We start from the raw sequence: 18,930 nt of genomic DNA, 5'->3' as shown, positions 1-18,930 counted from the left end.
CCTTCTGAGAGCCTATGGGAGCCTTAGAAAATGTCACGTTACAGCAGAGATCCTCTATTTTCGATAAAGAGGCTATAGAAGGACAAGAAATGGTCAGACAGGGCACTTCCTGTATGGAATCTTCTCAGGTTTTGGCCTGCCATATGAGTTCTGTTATACTCACAGACACCATTCAAACAGTTTTCTATCCAAATCAAATAATTATATTCATATTCTAGTTTCTGGGCAGGAGTAATAACCAGATTAAATCGGGTACGTTTTTTTATCCGGCCGTGAAAATACTGTCCCCTATCCTAAACAGGATATCCTATAGGACACCATATTTGGTCAGAGAGCAACGCCTTCATGGCATGCTGATGATGCGGGCGCCATTACTTGAACGACTGTATCTTTGTCAAATAAGCACCAATCGGGGTCAAACAAAGCTAGCTAGATAGCTAACTAGCTGGGCTTTACAGGAGTATCCATAAACCATGTATATGTCGTAAAATGTAGCTACTAACCTTGTACGACAACATGCCTTTTCATTTTGGACAAAAATGATAAGGATATTCAGAGTTGCAAATGTTGACCTTATAATATGGCTACTAATACTTGGACAGCAAAATCAAAGTCCAAGTATACAGATTTGACGATATTCTTGCAGAAAAATGGAAAATGAATGAGAATGTCTTCTTCACGATTTGCCCAAATGTACCTGGGGACTTCACACTAAAAGTCTTGTTGTTCAGTCATACTTCAAGTTATCCATCTTAAACTTTGCACATACACTGCTGCGATCTTATGGACACTACCGGAATTACAACCAGAGTGATGGTTAGAACTATGACCTTTCTCTTGAATTTCAAAGATGGTGGTAGAAAAAGACTGGTTGTTTTTTTCTTTGTATTTTCTTCTACCAGATATATTGCATTATATTCTCCTACATTCAATTAACATTTCCACAAACTTCAAAGTGTTTCCTTTCAAATGGTACCAAGAGTATGCATATCCTTGCTTCAGGGCTTGAGCTACAAGCAGTTAGATTTTGGTATGTCATTTAAGCGAAAATCTAAAAAAAAAGGGTCTATCCCTGCTTTTGGATCGATGTCCCTTCCACTGGACGGTTGAGCTTACGTAGGCTAATGCGATTAGCATGAGGTTGTAAGTAACAAGAACATTTCCCAGGACGTAGACATGTCTGATATTGTCAGAAAGCTTAGATTCTTGTTAATCTAACTGCACTGTCCAATATACCGTAGCTATTACAGTGAGGAGAGTGCATAATTTTGAACATGAAAAGTTATTAATAAACAAATTAGGCTCATTTGGGCAATCTTGATACAACATTTTAAACAGAAATTCAATGGTTCATTGGATCAGTCTAAAACGTTGCACATACACTGCTGCCATCTAGTGGCCAAAATCTAAATTGCACCTGGGCTGGAATAATACATTATGGCCTTTCAAAGATGATAGTTAAAAAAAAAATACAAAAGAACAGTTGTTTTTTTCTTTGTATTATCTTTTACCAGATATATTGTGTTATATTCTCCTACATTTCTTTCTTTCACATTTCAACAAACTTCAAAGTGTTTCTTTTCAAATGGTACCAGGAATATGCATATCCTTGCTTCAGGGCCTGAGCTACAGGCAGTTAGATTTGGGTATGTCATTTTTGGTGAAAATTGAAAAAAAGGGGCGGATCCTTAACCTAAAGCCCTGAACAAAGGATATGCATATTCTTGATACCATTTGAAAGGAAACACTTTGAAGTTTGTGGAAATGTGAAAGGAATGTAGGAGAATATAACACAATTTAATGCACCTTATACTTTCCCCTCCTGCTTGTCTGCCCTTAATATCCTTCTCTGTAATGTAACACACATAAAAATAACTACACTGGTACACTTTTAATATCCTTCTCTGTAATGTAGCACACATAAAAATAACTACACTGGTACACACAGACTGCAATCCATTTTGAAGCAACTGGAGGACATTTCACATTCATCAGCAGTGGCAATGTCAGAGTTCCAGGAGAAAGAATGACAGAAAGAGGCAATGTGAAACGAGAGATCAGAGAGACTGTCTTCCTCTCTCACACATCCCTGTCCTGCTCTGGGAGATGGATGGGAATACTGTGGGCTAAGCCAGGGCTACATGGGATGAAGAGTGTTTCCGGAATGTTGTGACGACTCAGGAGGGCAGACTTCTGGAATAAGTGTTCTCAGTCTCCAGAGACAGGAAATAACATACAACATGTGTGAGTGTGAGTGTGTGTGTGTGTGTGTGTGTAGGAAATCCATATAGCTATGCATAAAAATGTGTATTGCAGTCTTAAAAGTGTACCTGTGTAGTTATTTTTATGTGTGTTACATTACAGAGAAGGATATTAAAAGTACATGCAGTTCAGAGGGAGACTTTTTCCTGGATTGTGTTCTTAAAGCCCAAAGGTTATGCATATTATACACGTGTATGTGTGTGTGTGTGTGTGTGTTTGCGGCATGCGTGTGTGTGTGTGTGCATGTGTGTGTGCTTGTGTGTGTGTGTGTGCGGCATGCGTGTGTGTGTGTGTGCGGCATAAGTGTGTGTGTATGTATGTGTGTGTGTGCGGCATGTGTGTGTGTGTGTGTGTGTGTGTGTGTGTGTGTGTGTGTGTGTGTGTGTGTGTGTGTGTGTGTGTGTGTGGCATGTGGGTCTGTGGGTGTGTGTGCGATATGCGTTTGTGTGTGCGGCATGTGTGTGTGTGTGTGTGTGTGTGTGTGTGTGTGTGTGTGTGTGTGTGTGTGTGTGTGTGTGTGTGTGTGTGTGTGTGTGTGTGTGTGTGTGTGTGTGTGTGTGTGTGTGTGTGTGTGTGTGTGTGTGTGTGGCATGCGGCAATATTCCCTCCCAGAATAGCTGTTGCCTGGAGGAGAATATCAAGGAAAGTGCCTGCTGTAACGGATGGATGGATGAGGAGAGCGGAGGAGAGGGGAAGACAGAAGGGTAGAGGGAAGGAGTGGAGATGAGAGAGGAAAGAGGAGAAGAGAGGGGAGGGGAGGGGAGAAGAAGGGATAGGAGTATATTGTAGTGGCTGATCTTTCAGGGCTTGTTGGTGTGTGAGTGTGTATGTCTGTAGAATAACTATGTCTAACATTCCACTGCTTGAAGAATGAGAAGATAATGCTGTAGATATATATGTTGAAAAGGATGGGGCTTAAGCTGTATCCTTGTCTCATCCTCCGGCCCTGTGGAAGGAAATGTGTGCTTTTTTGCCAGTTTTAACCGCACACTTGTTGTTTGTGTAAATGGATTTTATAATGTTGTATGTTTTTCCCCCAATACCACTTACCGTCAATTTGTATAGCAGACCCTCATGCCAAATTGAGTCAAAAGCTTTTTTGAAATCAACAAAGCATGAGAACACTTTGCCTTTGTTTTGGTTTGTTTGTTTGTCAATTAGGGTGTGCAGGATGAATACGTGGTCTGTCGTATGGCAATTTGTTAAAAAGCCAATTTGACATTTGCTCAGTACATTGTTTTCGCTGATGAAATGTATGAGTCTGCTGTTAATGAAAGTGCAGAAGATTTTCTGTTGGTTGCTGTTGACGCATATCCCCGGTAGTTATTTGGGTCAAATTTGTCTCCACTTTTGTGGATTGTGGTGATCACTCCTTGGTTCCAAATATTGGGGAAGATGCCAGAGCTGAGGATGTTACAGAGTTTAAGTATAGCCAATTGAAATTTGTGGTCTGTATATTTTATCATTTAATTTAGGATACCGTCAACCACACAGGCCTTTTTGGGTTGGAGGGTTTGTATTTTGTCCTGTAGTTCATTCAATGTAATTGGAGAATCCAGTGTGTTCAGGTAGTCTTTAATAGTTGATTATAAGATTTGTATTTGATCATGTATATATTTTTGCTGTTTGTTCTTTGTTATAAGGCCAAAAAGATTGGAGAACTGGTTTACCCATACATCTCCGTTTTGGATAGATAACTCTTTGTGTTGTTTGTTTAGTGTGTTCCAATTTTCCCAGAAGTGGTTAGATTCTATAGATTCTTGAATTACATTGAGCTGATTTCTGACGGGCTGTTCCTTATTTTTCTGTCTCTTGCTCTCTCTCTCTGTGTCTCTCTCTCTCTCTCTCTCTCAGTAGTATAGTGCAGTGAGTAATCTACTTGATATAAAAGGCTGGAGGTATTTATTTTGGTCTGTTTGGCAAATGGGTCATACATTTAAACGCAGGACAGTAGAGAGAGGGACAGCGAGAGAGAGTGGGGAGGTGGGGACAGAGAGAGGGAGGGTGAGGTAGGGACAGAGAGAAGGAGGGGGGCTAGGTAGGGACAGAGGTAGTACATAGGGAGAGGGGAGGAAGATGGCATGGTCGGACCTCACGTTGGACAGAGGGAAGGAGTGGAGAGAGGAGTTACGCACATTCCCAGTTTAGATTAAGCTTCACGTTCCCCTGAGGGGTGGCAGGTAACCTAGTGGTTAGAGCATTGGGCCAGTAACCAAAAGGTTGCTAGATCGAATCCCCGAGTTGACAAGGTAAAAATCTGTCATTCTGCCCCTGAACAAGACAGTTAACCCACGATTCCTAGGCTGTCGTTGTAAGTAAGAATTAGTTCTTAACTGACTTGCTTAGTTTATTAAATAAAAATACAATTAAAAGCCTCTAACTCCCCCTGTGTTGGCTAGTCTTATCACCAGACTCTACAGTGAGTCAGTTGCACTGTCACTACTTAGTTTCTAAATCAAGTGTCAACTCCATCCCAGACACACTGCTGTATAAATCATACTCACTTCTGAAAGCACTAGTTATCTGGAAAACCACTATCTGCAAGTGATTGAATCCCTGCTCTAGTCTCTCGTATACATTTTAAAAGGAAAAAAAATCACATGTACACACATTTAATGTTCTCAACTGTTTGGCTGCTGTGACCATTCTAACTGGTATCTGAGGAGCCAGCTTGGTTTAAGGAGCTTAATAGCTATTAGAGTTATACGTTCAATCCTTCCTGTTTAGGATGACAGTGCAATTCCCTCATTTGCATACCTGTTGAAGACTCAAAAATAATGATTTGTTCAAGACATCTCATTTTCCCCTCCACGCATAGTCACTCTCCCCAAAACTCATCTCTCTCACATGATCACATTTATTTTGTTTTTCAGATTTGAGTATTTATAGAAATGAGCAGGCATGTTTATTGTTCTCTCTCTCTTTCCCCAACGTCAGTGTCTGTCACACCTCTCTCTCTCACACCCATTAATATTATGTGAGTTCTGATGCTTTTCTATAGAACATTTTCTGCCACATTAATTATAACCCCTGACAACAAACCTCTCTGTCTCTCTTTCTTTCCTCCACAGATCTGAAGAGAGAGGCCAGTATCTGCCACATGCTGAAGCACCCTCACATCGTAGAGCTGGTGGAGACATACAGCTCTGACGGCATGCTCTACATGGTCTTCGAGTTGTGAGTCACAACTCTGTTCCTTCTCTATTACACATGCACGTGCACACACTCTCACACTCACTCAATTATACACAGCAACATACATATTCATAGGATATAAGCATTTTTGCATCTAAAAAGTATTTTATTTCAAATGTGATGAGGTTTAATCTCATCAGTTATAATCCGAGGTCGCTCCCATCCCCATCAGTTCAGTCTGTCATGTCGCTGAGCGGTCACACCACTAGTGGTGTAATTGATTTGACCGTCGGTAATGGATTTCTACTGCTCGCTAACGCAAGCATAGCTAGGCTAGTTATCAGGACAGAGTACTGTATGGGTAAAATGAGTGAGTGTAGCTGCAGCTGTGGCCGCATGCAGACGTCAGTGTAGCAAGCTCTTATAGAACGTGTTGAGGCAAAAGCAATTTTTTTAAAGTGACGTCATAATTTCTCAATGAAGTCATAATTTCTGAAATGACATCATCATTTGTACCGACAGATGTATTCTATTGAGTATCATTTTAGAATATGCATACAATTCAGAATACCTTCAAACACCAAATTATACCTCATTTCAAAATAGGCCACCTGTCAATCGTGAATAATAATTATTGTTATTTTACCAGTGAAACGTCCAAACTGCATCTGCGTGCCAATAATTTGATCTCAATTAGATTCATGGGAATATGCATGCAGATGTTCTTGAATGATGTAGTATGTATGTACAGTGCAGTATGTATGTACATTATGTAGGTAGGCCTAACTACGTTTTCCTGAGCATATGGTTGTAACCAATAGAATAGGCCTACCTGTATTTTGTTTCAATCAAAGCTCATATTTTGCCTACTGGCACCGTGGTGCACAAGCTGTTAAGTTTTGACCCATGAGAAGAAAGTGTGACCACTCAGCTAATCATCCTAAAATCTCATAAGGTGGTGTTTTTGGTCTTACGGTAACGTTATACTTAAGCAATAAGGCCAGAGGAGGTATGGTATATGGCCAATATACCACGGCTAATGGCTGTTCTTAGGCACGAAGCAACCCCTGAGGTGCCTTATTGCTATTATAAACTGGTTACCAACGTAATTAGAGCAGTTAAACGAAATATTTTGTCATGCCCGTGGTATACGGTCTGATATACCATGGCTTTCAGCCAATCAGCATTCAGGGCTCGAACCACCCAGTTAATAATGTCTGATATACCCTTGGCTGTCAGCCAATCAGCATTCGGGGCTCAAACCACCCAGTTAATAACATGCTATTCCATTCGGTTCTGTTGTGTAGAATACTAATAAAAAAATTGTGACTTTGCAGCCATTGAATAGCTTTGATCGACCTTTTAGTAAACAGGCACCATTGTGAGAAGTAGCGAGTGACGCTCCGGTGCGCTGCGGCAGGACTACACCTCTGGTGATAATAGGACTGGAGTAGAGAGATGGAGAGAATCAGAGGAGCGAGACAAAGAGTATCAGGAGAGAGAAAGCTGAGAGAGAGAGAGGAGAATGGCAGAAGGCTGAAAGGGTGAAGTCGAGAGAGTAGCCAGGGAGGTGAAAGAAAGAAAGAAAGAAAGAAAGAAAGAAAGAAAGAAAGAAAGAAAGAAAGAAAGAAAGAAAGAAAGAAAGAAAGAAAGAAAGAAAGAAAGAAAGAAAGAAAGAAAGAAAGAAAGAGCAAGAGGGGGAAATAGTGAAAGAGGTCTGTAAAGGAAGAGATGGTGAGTCCTACCTACGGTGTCTGCTGAAAAATGATAGAAAGAAAGAAAGAAAGAAAGAAAGAAAGAAAGAAAGAAAGAAAGAAAGAAAGAAAGAAAGCCATCATTGTGGAATATGAAGAGTGTTGTGTTCTAGTCTACTCTGTTCTATTCTGTTGTGTTCTAGTCTACTCTGTTCTATTCTGTTGTGTTCTAGTCTACTCTGTTCTATTCTGTTGTGTTCTAGTCTACTCTGTTCTATTCTGTTGTGTTCTAGTCTACTCTGTTCTATTCTGTTGTGTTCTAGTCTACTCTGTTCTATTCTGTTGTGTTCTAGTCTACTCTGTTCTATTCTGTTGTGTTCTAGTCTACTCTGTTCTATTCTGTTGTGTTCTAGTCTACTCTGTTATATTCTGTTGTGTTCTAGTCTACTCTGTTCTATTCTGTTGTGTTCTAGTCTACTCTGTTCTATTCTGTTGTGTTCTGTTGTAGTCTACTCTGATCTATTCTGTTGTGTTCTGTTCTGTTCTGTTCTAGTCTACTCTGTTCTATTCTGTTCTGTTCTGTTCTAGTCTACTCTGTTATATTCTGTTGTGTTCTAGTCTACTCTGTTCTATTCTGTTGTGTTCTAGTCTACTCTGTTCTATTCTGTTGTGTTCTAGTCTACTCTGTTCTATTCTGTTGTGTTCTAGTCTACTCTGTTCTATTCTGTTGTGTTCTGTTGTAGTCTACTCTGATCTATTCTGTTGTGTTGTGTTCTGTTCTGTTCTAGTCTACTCTGTTCTATTCTGTTGTGTTCTGTTCTAGTCTACTCTGTTATATTCTGTTGTGTTCTAGTCTACTCTGTTCTATTCTGTTGTGTTCTAGTCTACTCTGTTCTATTCTGTTGTGTTCTGTTGTAGTCTACTCTGATCTATTCTGTTGTGTTCTAGTCTACTCTGTTCTATTCTGTTGTGTTCTAGTCTACTCTGTTCTATTCTGTTGTGTTCTAGTCTACTCTGTTCTATTCTGTTGTGTTCTGTTGTAGTCTACTCTGATCTATTCTGTTGTGTTGTGTTCTGTTCTGTTCTGTTCTAGTCTACTCTGTTCTATTCTGTTGTGTTCTGTTCTAGTCTACTCTGTTCTATTCTGTTGTGTTCTGTTGTAGTCTACTCTGATCTATTCTGTTGTGTTCTGTTCTGTTCTAGTCTACTCTGTTCTATTCTGTTGTGTTCTGTTCTAGTCTACTCTGTTCTATTCTGTTGTGTTCTGTTCTAGTCTACTCTGTTCTAGACAAAGATTGCGCACTAGAGGAACCCCCCCCCCCCCTTAGGTCCCTGAAGATTCCACACGAACAAAGGATACGATGAAAACGAACGCGTTTCATTTTAAAGGAATATCCATAGTTTTATCAAACACACATATACAGACATTAACTCATGCAAACAGTCAGATACAGACACGCACACAAACACACACTCACACAGACACATACAGACAGAGACAGACACACATGCAGACAGACACACATACAGACAGACACACACACACACACGGACACACAGACAGACACATGCAGTGGGGAGAACAAGTATTTGATACACTGCCGATTTTGCTGGTTTTCCTACTTACAAAGCATGTAGAGGTCTGTAATTTTTATCATAGGTACACTTCAACTGTGAGAGACGGAATCTAAAACAAAAATCCAGAATATCACATTGTATGATTTTTAAGTAATTAATGTGCATTTTATTGCATGACATAAGTATTTGATACATCAGAAAACCAGAACTTAATATTTGGTACAGAAACCTTTGTTTGCAATTACAGAGATCATACGTTTCCTGTAGTTCTTGACCAGGTTTGCACACACTGCAGCAGGGATTTTGGCCCACTCCTCCATACAGACCTTCTCCAGATCCTTCAGGTTTCGGGGCTGTCGCTGGGCAATACGGACTTTCAGCTCCCTCCAAAGATGTTCTATTGGGTTCAGGTCTGGAGACTGGCTAGGCCACTCCAGGACCTTGAGATGCTTCTTACGGAGCCACTCCTTAGTTGCCCTGGCTGTGTGTTACGGGTCGTTGTCATGCTGGAAGACCCAGCAACGACCCATCTTCAATGCTCTTACTGAGGGAAGGAGGTTATTGGCCAAGATCTCGCGATACATGGCCCCATCCATCCTCCCCTCAATACGGTGCAGTCGTCCTGTCCCCTTTGCAGAAAAGCATCCCCAAAGAATGATGTTTCCACCTCCATGCTTCACGGTTGGGATGGTGTTCTTGGGGTTGTACTCATCCTTCTTCTTCCTCCAAATACGGCGAGTGGAGTTTAGACCAAAAAGCTATATTTTTGTCTCATCAGACCACATGACCTTCTCCCATTACTCCTCTGGATCATCCAGATGGTCATTGGCAAACTTCAGACGGGCCTGGACATGCGCTGGCTTGAGCAGGGGGACCTTGCGTGCACTGCAGGATTTTAATCCATGACGGCGTAGTGTGTTACTAATGGTTTTCTTTGAGACTGTGGTCCCAGCTCTCTTCAGGTCATTGACCAGGTCCAGCCGTGTAGTTCTGGACTGATCCCTCACCTTCCTCATGATCATTGATGCCCCACGAGGTGAGATCTTGCATGGAGCCCCAGACCGAGGGTGATTGACCGTCATCTTGAACTTCTTCCATTTTCTAATAATTGCTCCAACAGTTGTTGCCTTCTCACCAAGCTGCTTGCCTATTGTCCTGTAGCCCATCCCAGCCTTGTGCAGGTCTACAATTATATCCCTGATGTCCTTACACAGCTCTCTGGTCTTGGCCATTGTGGAGAGGTTGGAGTCTGTTTGATTGAGTGTGTGGACAGGTGTCTTTTATTCAGGTAACGAGTTCAAACAGGTGCAGTTAATACAGGTAATGAGTGGAGAACAGGAGGGCTTCTTAAAGAAAAACTAACAGGTCTGTGAGAGCCAGAATTCTTACTGGTTGGTAGGTGATCAAATACTTATGTCATGCAATAAAATGCAAATGAATTACTTAAAAATCATACAATGTGATATTCTGGATTTTTGTTTTAGATTCCGTCTCTCACAGTTGAAGTGTACCTATGATAAAAATTACAGACCTCTACATGCTTTGTAAGTAGGAAAACCTGCAAAATCGGCAGTGTATCAAATACTTGTTCTCCCCACTGTACATACATGCACACATACAAACACAGACAGACAGACAGACAGACAGACAGACAGACAGACAGACAGACAGACAGACAGACAGACAGACAGACAGACAGACAGACAGACAGACAGACAGACAGACAGACAGACAGACGCACAGACACGCACAGACAGACAGACACGCACAGACAGACAGACAGACACGCACAGACAGGCACATACATGCACAGCTTTCAAACAGGCCCATAGTAGTGGCACACACTTCAAACTTTAATAAGATAACCTTTTCACCTCCTGAAGTTTGGATGTTTACATTGACCTTCATACCAAACTGACCTATCTTCTTCTATCTCTCTCCCTATCCACCCCCCTCTCTCTCTCTCTTCTTTACCTCCTCTCTCTCTCTCCCCCCTTCTCTCTCTCTACCTCTCTCTCTTTCTCCCCCTCTCCCACTCCCTCTCCCTATCCACCCTCTCTCTCTCTCTCTCTCTCTCTCGCTCCCTCTCTCTCCCCTTCTCTCTCTCTTTCTCCCCCTCTTCCACTCACTCACCTTCTACCACTCCCTTCCTCTACCCCCTCCCTCTATCTATCTCTCTCTCTCCTACAGTATGGATGGTTCAGACCTGTGTTTTGAGATTGTGAAGAGGGCAGACGCTGGCTTCGTCTACAGTGAGGCGGTGGCCAGGTAAGACCAAGTCCACTTCCCATGATGCTCCATTTGAAATAGGTCCTCTTGTTGCATTGAGTTCGATTCAATCTGATGGCTTCACTTTTCTCCAAGGCTGCACTTCGATGTGGCATTCAGCCTTTCAAAACTTAATTTAACACAACTAGCGAAAAATAAATTCAGAGAAGAACACCAAAACACCATGGACAGAAATAACCACTTGCCGCTATTACAACAATATTGTTAGAATCAAGTCATGGTGTTTTATTTCTGCCTTCCTTTCTCCTGCTCCAGTCACTACATGAGACAGATCTTAGAGGCACTGCGATATTGTCATGACAACAACGTCATCCATCGAGACGTGAAGGTAGGCCCTAGTCTCCGTTTGATAGTGTGTGTTTGTGCACGTGTCTCCCGGAAACAGAGTTTACTTGGAGTTGGAACCTAGCTGTGATTTTACTGTGCTCAGTCCCCTCCTCCCCTCCTCAATTCTCTCTTGACCCAGACGTTGTTTTCAATCTGGCTGTCTGTCTGAAACATTTCTAAGTGAGTTTGAGTTTATTTTTACAGGGAGAGTGAAACATTAATCAACGTTAATTTTCAACCGCAGTCCCTGGGCAGGTTATTAAAAACAATTCCAATAACAATGCAGACAAACAATGAGCAGTGAGCACATGCAGAGCAACACAGACAGACTGAGCAACATAGGACAAGCAACACAGCATGCAGACAGACAGCATGGATTATTTTTATTTAACTTTTATTTAACTAGGCAAGTCAGTTAATTATTATTTTGCAAAGACAGCCTACCCCAGCCAAACCCTCCTCTAACCCGGACAACGCTGGGCCAATTGTGCGCCGCCCTATGGGACTCCCAATCACGGCCAGTTGTGATACAGCCCTGGATCGAACCAGAGTCTGTAGTGACGCCTCTAGGACAGAGATGCAGCACCTTAGACCGCTGCGCTACTCTGGAGCCTTAACCCATAGCTCACAAGTGTGAACGTGAAGAGTTGTGCTGCTCCTCTTCTCAGCGTTTCCTCCTCTGTCTGTGTCTGGGATTTCCAACACCACTCCAGCAGCGCTAAAGCATATATTTACCTAAACCAAATCAACTGTAGAGCTTATATTTAGAGTTTCATAATGACCTTCTGTGAGAGTATTCATGTTATAACAGAAATAGAGAGCCTTAGTGTTAGCAGGCTTGTTTGTAAAGTGTAAACCACACAGCTTGTGTTAGTTGTACAGGGTGGAAACTGTGAGAAAACAGATCGCTAGCTCACACTCTGGGTAACAAGTTAAAGACGTTGGCCATGGTTTTAGCAAGGTTGAGATGAAGCTGCTAAAACAGTTTTTCTTTTACTTCTCCTGTGAGCTGTTGTTGTTGTTGCCCTGGTAATGGATAGATAACAATAACCTTTCAATCTTTACTCTATATTGCTCCAGAACCACTAGTCAACGTCAGCCATTTTAACTCTGACAACTCAAGAGATTGATTGCAGTAACTATGAGTAGTGTAGTCATTGTTGACAGAGTTGTCAGAGGTAATATGGCGACGCTGTCCTTGTTGAATATGGAGGAACTTGTGTGTGTCAGTGCGTGAAAGTCAAGGTCTTTGAATTCATTTGAATCTCTTAGAAGTATAAATATCAGTATAAATCACAGAACATCTCTATTAGTATTATTCATAATAACCCCTTCTTCTCGCCACGCTGTGTGTGTGTGTGTGTGTGTGTGTGCGCGTAGACATCATGTGTGTGTATGATAGATTGTAACCACAGACTGTCACATGCCAGATTACATCAAATGGGGGGGGGGGGTTCGGAATGTTGATGTTTAGTTTCAGGACACAGAAATGATAATGCAGTTTGGAATGTTTGATTGATTACCTTGTGGTAATGGACGAGATTACAGACTATTAACTAGGAGATGTACTGTACACATGTAAATAGCTAGCCGTTTTCAGATAGACGGTGTTGATGGAACGATGCCTCACTGTATAGTTATTGTGGAATGGTAAAGAATACCGTTAAAATCAAACACTAACTTGGTCCGAGCACCTGTGTCTGTTTACTTTAGGCTATTTGTTGTAGAGTAATGCAGAAGCCATATGCATTGTCCCATGGCAAGCACTGTTACATGTTACATCTTTCCCTTCAAATACTGTGTATTAGCTGTTTGTGTGTGTGTGTTATTATCTCATAACAAAGGCCAAACACAAACACACAAAGCCTTCACCTAGCTATGCGTGGTCAGCACTGTGGGCGGTGGGCCACTGAGACAGACTAGAGTTTTTACTGGATCAGCAATGCACTGGCAGGTAAAATACAGTGCCTTTGGAAAGTATTCAGACCCCTTGACTTTTTCCACATTTTGTTACATTCTAAAATAGTTTTTTTTTAACAATCCTCTGCCATCCACACACACAATACCTCATAATGACAAAGTGAAAACAGGTTTGTAGACATTTTTAGAAATGTATACAAAATGTAAAAAATAAATATCTTATGTAAATAAGTATTCAGTTTCCATTTATCATCATTGAGATGTTTCTACAACTTGATTGGAGTCCACCTGTGGTAAATTCAATTGATTGGGCATGATTTGGAAAGGCAGTTGACAGTGCATGTCAGAGCAAAAACCAAGCCATGCGGTCAATTTGTAGAGCTCGGAGACAGGATTGTGTCGAGGCCAGGGGCAGAAATCCCGGGGGGGACGGGGGGGACACGACCCCCCCATCCTGGGAAAAATATGATTTGTCCCCCCCAATATATCACTGAAACATAACTATGTAATTTAAATAATATTAATAATACGCAATGAAAGCAATTGTGCTGATTATAGACACTTAATAGCACGTTTTTAAGTTTCAAAAGATTGCGACCCCCCCCCCCACCCTTTGCCTCACAATGGTTTGATCCACTGCCAGTTCCTTAGTTGGCAAGGTAACAGAGGGGCCGTATCTACTGTCTGAAAGGCACTCAATGAACGTAACTGACGTGAGGTTAATCTAGTCAATCGCACACACACACTAGCTGAATATCCAGAGCTAGCACGCAAATATTAACTATTAAGCTAGCTAGTACCTATTCCATTTATGTGGCGTCGTCAAAGATGGAATCTTTGCTATCGTCAATTTATTCCAAGATCAGCATGCAGATGATGTAAGTTAGTGCTTCAAAGTCCCTGTGATAAGGTTAGCGATAAACTGAAGTCCAAACTGAACAGAACTACACTCTCTTCTACCATTGTCTTAAATACATTTAATGGTCTCGTTGCAAAAGCTAAATTGTCGCAAGGGAACTTTTATTTATTTATTTTATTTTACCTTTATTTAACCCGGGTAGCAAAGATTATAGCAAACACCACTGAAACTGAATTGGTGCTCGCTAGCTTTGCAAATTCAGCTATTGTTGGAAGCCAGCCAATATGAAACAAACTATTAAAATTACAAAAGGTTGCAGCATATGTTGTGTAAATACAGCTGTCAACTCTTGTCATTTTAATCCGTTTCACATTTGCTAGATACCTTTTAGATCGAAGCCCAAATAGAATGATAGAAGCCCATCTCCTACTGTAAATAACCTACACAATGTGTGTGTGTGTAGCCAGCCAGCCAGCCAGCCAGCCAGCCAGCCAGGTAGAAAAATGGCAGAAAAATAAAAGACGGACATCAGAGTATTTTTCAATACACCAAAACGCATAGTAAGAACCCTAGTAGCCTAATATCTCAAAGACTAGTTGATAAAATGTTCATAAGAAAGAAATGAAATTCTAATGGAAATGTTTCACAATGATGTCATTAGGCAGAGCAGGCAACAGATGGCACACAGACAGCAGAGTTGGGGACAGATATGCAGGGACAGACTGGCAGAGACAGGGAGTCTCAGGTAAGTTTGTTGAGTCTTTGTTTGGCAACATTATGAAAGGTTCTCAATTTTTTTGACTTGTAAAATAGGTACATAATTGGAAAATGCCATGGATACCCCCACTCTCAACTTAAACTGGTGACTGAACTAAGATTTGTTAAAGGCAATGGTATTGCTGTTGTGATTAGTTGTGTAGTTTTTGGGTACCGGTAGTTAGGAGTACGGCAAACACCTTATTTCTTTGGTTCCTCAATATACATTTACCATATTACAATGTAGGCTATGTGTTACAGCACTACTTTTGGTGTCCCCCTCAGGAATTGCTCTTGAGAAAATTTTATGTAATTGTCCCCTCCAAAGTTGATATCAGATTTTCGCCCCTGGTCGAGGCACATATTTGGGGAAAGTTACCAAAATATTTCTGCAACATTGAAGGTCACCAAGAACATAGTCGCCTCTATAATTCTTAAATGGAAAGATTTTGGACACACCAAGACTCTTTCTAGAGCTGGCCGCCTGGCCAAACTGAGCAATCGGGGGAGAAGGGCCTTGGTCAGGGAGGTGACCAAGATCCCGATGGTCACTTTGACAGAGCTCTAGAGTTCCTCTGCAGAGATGGGAGAACCTTCCCGAAGGGCAACCATTTCTGCAGCACTCCACCAATCAGACCTTTATGGTAGAGTGGCCCGATGGAAGCCACTCCTGAGTAAAAGGCACATGACAGCCCACTTAGAGTTTGCCAAAGGCACCTAAAGACTCTCAGACTACGAGAAACAAGATTCTCTGATCTGATGAAATCAAGATTTAACTCTTTGGCCTGAATGCCAAGCGTCACGTCTGGAGGAAACCTGGCACCATCCCTACGGTGAAGCATGGTGGTGGCAGTATCATGCTGTGGGGATGTTTTTCAGCGGCAGGGACTGGGAGACTAGTCAGGATCGAGGCAAAGATGAATGGTAACAAAGTACGATCCTTGATGAAAACCTGCTCCAGAACGCTCAGGAACTCAGACTGGGGGGAAGGTTCACCTTCCAACAGGACAATGACCCTAAGCACACAGCCAAGACAATGCAGGAGTTGCTTCGGGACAATCTCTGAAAGTCCTTGAGTGGCCAAACCAGAGTCCGGATGTAAACCTGATCGAACATCTCTGGATAGACCTGAAAATAGTGGTGCAGCAACGTTCCCATCCAACCTGACAGAGTTTGAGAGAATCTGAAGAAAAGAATGGGAGAAACTCCCCAAATACAGGTGTGCCAAGCGTGTAGCGTCATACCCAAGAAGACTCGAGGCCATAATCACTACCAAAGGTGCTTCAACAAGGTACTGAGTAAAGGGTCTGAATACTAAAATGTATTAAATAGTTTTTTTCCCTCCTCATCAATCTACACACAATACCCCTCAATGACAAAGCAAAAACAGATTTTTAGAAATTGTTATTTATTTTTAATTTGCAATAATTTCTAAAAATCTGTTTTTGCTTTGTCATTGAGGGGTACTGTGTGTAGATTGATGAGGAGGGGAAAAAACAATTTAATACATTTTAGAATAAAGTTGTAGCATAACAAAATGTGGAAAAAGTCAAGGGCTCTGAATTCTTTCCAAAGGCACTGTACCTCTGTTAAGACACACACACACTTATTGGCAAAAGCTGGACATTAAATACAATTCCCTAGCCACTGTGCTTCTACATTTGCATTGCTTGCTGTTTGGGGTTTTAGCCTGGGTTTCTGTATAAGCACTTTGGGACATCGGCTGATATAAAAGGGCTTTATGAATACATTTGATTGAATGATAGCAAAACTCAACTCTTCGTACTGTAGCAACAGAGAGAAGTGAATGTTTGCTGCTTCCAACAATGATCTATTCACCCCAATAGGCTCCAAGAGGGGCAGTGGAAGTAATGGCAGCCTGTGTGTTTGTCCTGTCGACACGCTGATCTGTGAAGGCTAATAGCTCAATATGGAGGAAATGTCACATTCTCCATATGAATGGAGAGAACGAGGGAAGGATGGAGGGATGAAAGCGGCAGCACTAGCAGAGCGATTAATAGATAGACTGTGGCTTTTCCTACTGTATACACAATGTTAACTGGTAGAATGTGTTAGTGGCCATAGAAGCTTCCTAATAGTCTTGTTAGTGTTATTTATGACTGAGTGGGATGGTGTGTGTCTACTGATAACTATCTTGTAATGGGAAACAATGGTTCCTGGTGTCTGGATATAGACAAAATGTCACGCTGGTGTAAAGGATTTGGAGACAGGCGCAGGAATACATCATCTGAGTTTTTAATACACCCAAAACAAACACGTATACAAAACACTGGGATGTACCCAAACAAAAGAGCGAGGAGAAACCTTGTATAACGACACGGGACCCGTAATACGCAATGCACAAAACATGCAGCACAGGCTGAGACAACGCATAGGTACTCACACGACCAACAGACATGGGAACAATAACACGCAGCACAGGCTGAGACAACGCATAGGTACTCACACCACCAACGGACATGGGAACAATAACATGCAGCACAGGCTGAGACAACGCATAGGTACTCACACCACCAACAGACATGGGAACAATAACACGCAGCACAGGCTGAGACAACGCATAGGTACTCACACCACCAACGGACACGGGAACAATAACACGCAGCACAGGCTGAGACAACGCATAGGTACTCACACGACCAACAGACATGGGAACAATAACACACAGCACAGGCTGAGACAACGCATAGGTACTCACACCACCAACGGACATGGGAACAATAACATGCAGCACAGGCTGAGACAACGCATAGGTACTCACACCACCAACGGACATGGGAACAATAACATGCAGCACAGGCTGAGACAACGCATAGGTACTCACACCACCAACAGACATGGGAACAATAACACGCAGCACAGGCTGAGACAACGCATAGGTACTCACACCACCAACGGACATGGGAACAATAACATGCAGCACAGGCTGAGACAACGCATAGGTACTCACACCACCAACGGACATGGGAACAATAACATGCAGCACAGGCTGAGACAACGCATAGGTACTCACACCACCAACAGACATGGGAACAATAACACGCAGCACAGGCTGAGACAACGCATAGGTACTCACACGACCAACGGACACGGGAACAATAACACGCAGCACAGGCTGAGACAACGCATAGGTACTCACACGACCAACGGACACGGGAACAATAACACGCAGCACAGGCTGAGACAACGCATAGGTACTCACACGACCAACGGACACTGGAACAATAACACGCAGCACAGGCTGAGACAACGCATAGGTACTCACACGACCAACAGACATGGGAACAATAACACACAGCACAGGCTGAGACAACGCATAGGTACTCACACCACCAACAGACATGGGAACAATAATCTACAAAGGGCACATTTATACAAACACAATCAGTGAAGAATTGGAACCAGGTGTGCTTAATGACACAGTTTAATGACACAGGGGGGTCCGTGACACAAAAACACGTCAAGCTCTGAAAATCAGCTACATTCACACACACACACGTACACGCACACACACACACACACACACACACACACACACACACACACACACCACACACACACACACACACACACACACACACACTCTGCTGTGGCCCACTGGAATATATTATGAGTCTGAGCCATGGAAGAGATGTTGTGATTTACAGCACTAATCTGCTGTAAATAGCCAGGATAAAGCAGGTTTAAAGTGGAGCCCCCCCCCCCAAAAAAATGCATTTAGCCTACTGAAACACCTGGCTCAAACAGAGAGGGATGCTATGTTAGCTAGCAGACTATGGCTATCCAACAGTCGATCTCTTCCAAGTCAAGGTAAGCTTTTGGTTTTATTAATTTATTGCCACCGGGGCCCGGCGGTGTAACTGCTAAACTGTTTTCTGACTGTACACTGTACTGCATGATTGTAGCGGGTTTACTAACACGCTAGTATGTTGTCTATGACGTGACAATGATGTAGGCTGTGTGTAGCTGTTAGCGGTCATGGTATGAAGGTTTGACTTGGAAAGTTTTTTGGGGCTTTTCACAGACAGCTGATGTGTTGTGCACTGAAGTCCACAAGCGAAGGCTGAGAAGAGTTGAGCGAGTAGATAG

General features: G+C 42.3%; 1 protein-coding gene across 19 annotated transcripts in view; it reads left to right on the top strand.

Moving 5' to 3' along the window:
- LOC106586786 (peripheral plasma membrane protein CASK) overlaps positions 1–18,930 on the top strand; it is a 236,097-nt gene that overhangs the window by 113,043 nt on the left and 104,124 nt on the right. For all 19 annotated transcript variants that reach the window (XM_014174421.3, XM_014174439.3, XM_014174428.3 and 16 more), the window contains 3 exons: positions 5,334–5,439; positions 10,860–10,937; positions 11,214–11,286. In XM_014174421.3, coding sequence (XP_014029896.1) covers positions 5,334–5,439; positions 10,860–10,937; positions 11,214–11,286 — 257 coding nt within the window. The remainder of the gene's footprint in view (positions 1–5,333; positions 5,440–10,859; positions 10,938–11,213; positions 11,287–18,930) is intronic.

The sequence above is a fragment of the Salmo salar genome, chromosome 25, assembly GCF_965601325.2.
Source record: "Salmo salar chromosome 25, fSalSal1, whole genome shotgun sequence".
In the NCBI taxonomy this organism is placed as follows: Eukaryota; Metazoa; Chordata; class Actinopteri; order Salmoniformes; family Salmonidae; genus Salmo; species Salmo salar.
Note: the sequence above shows the minus strand (reverse complement) of the source record. Positions and strands in the feature narration are given on the sequence as shown.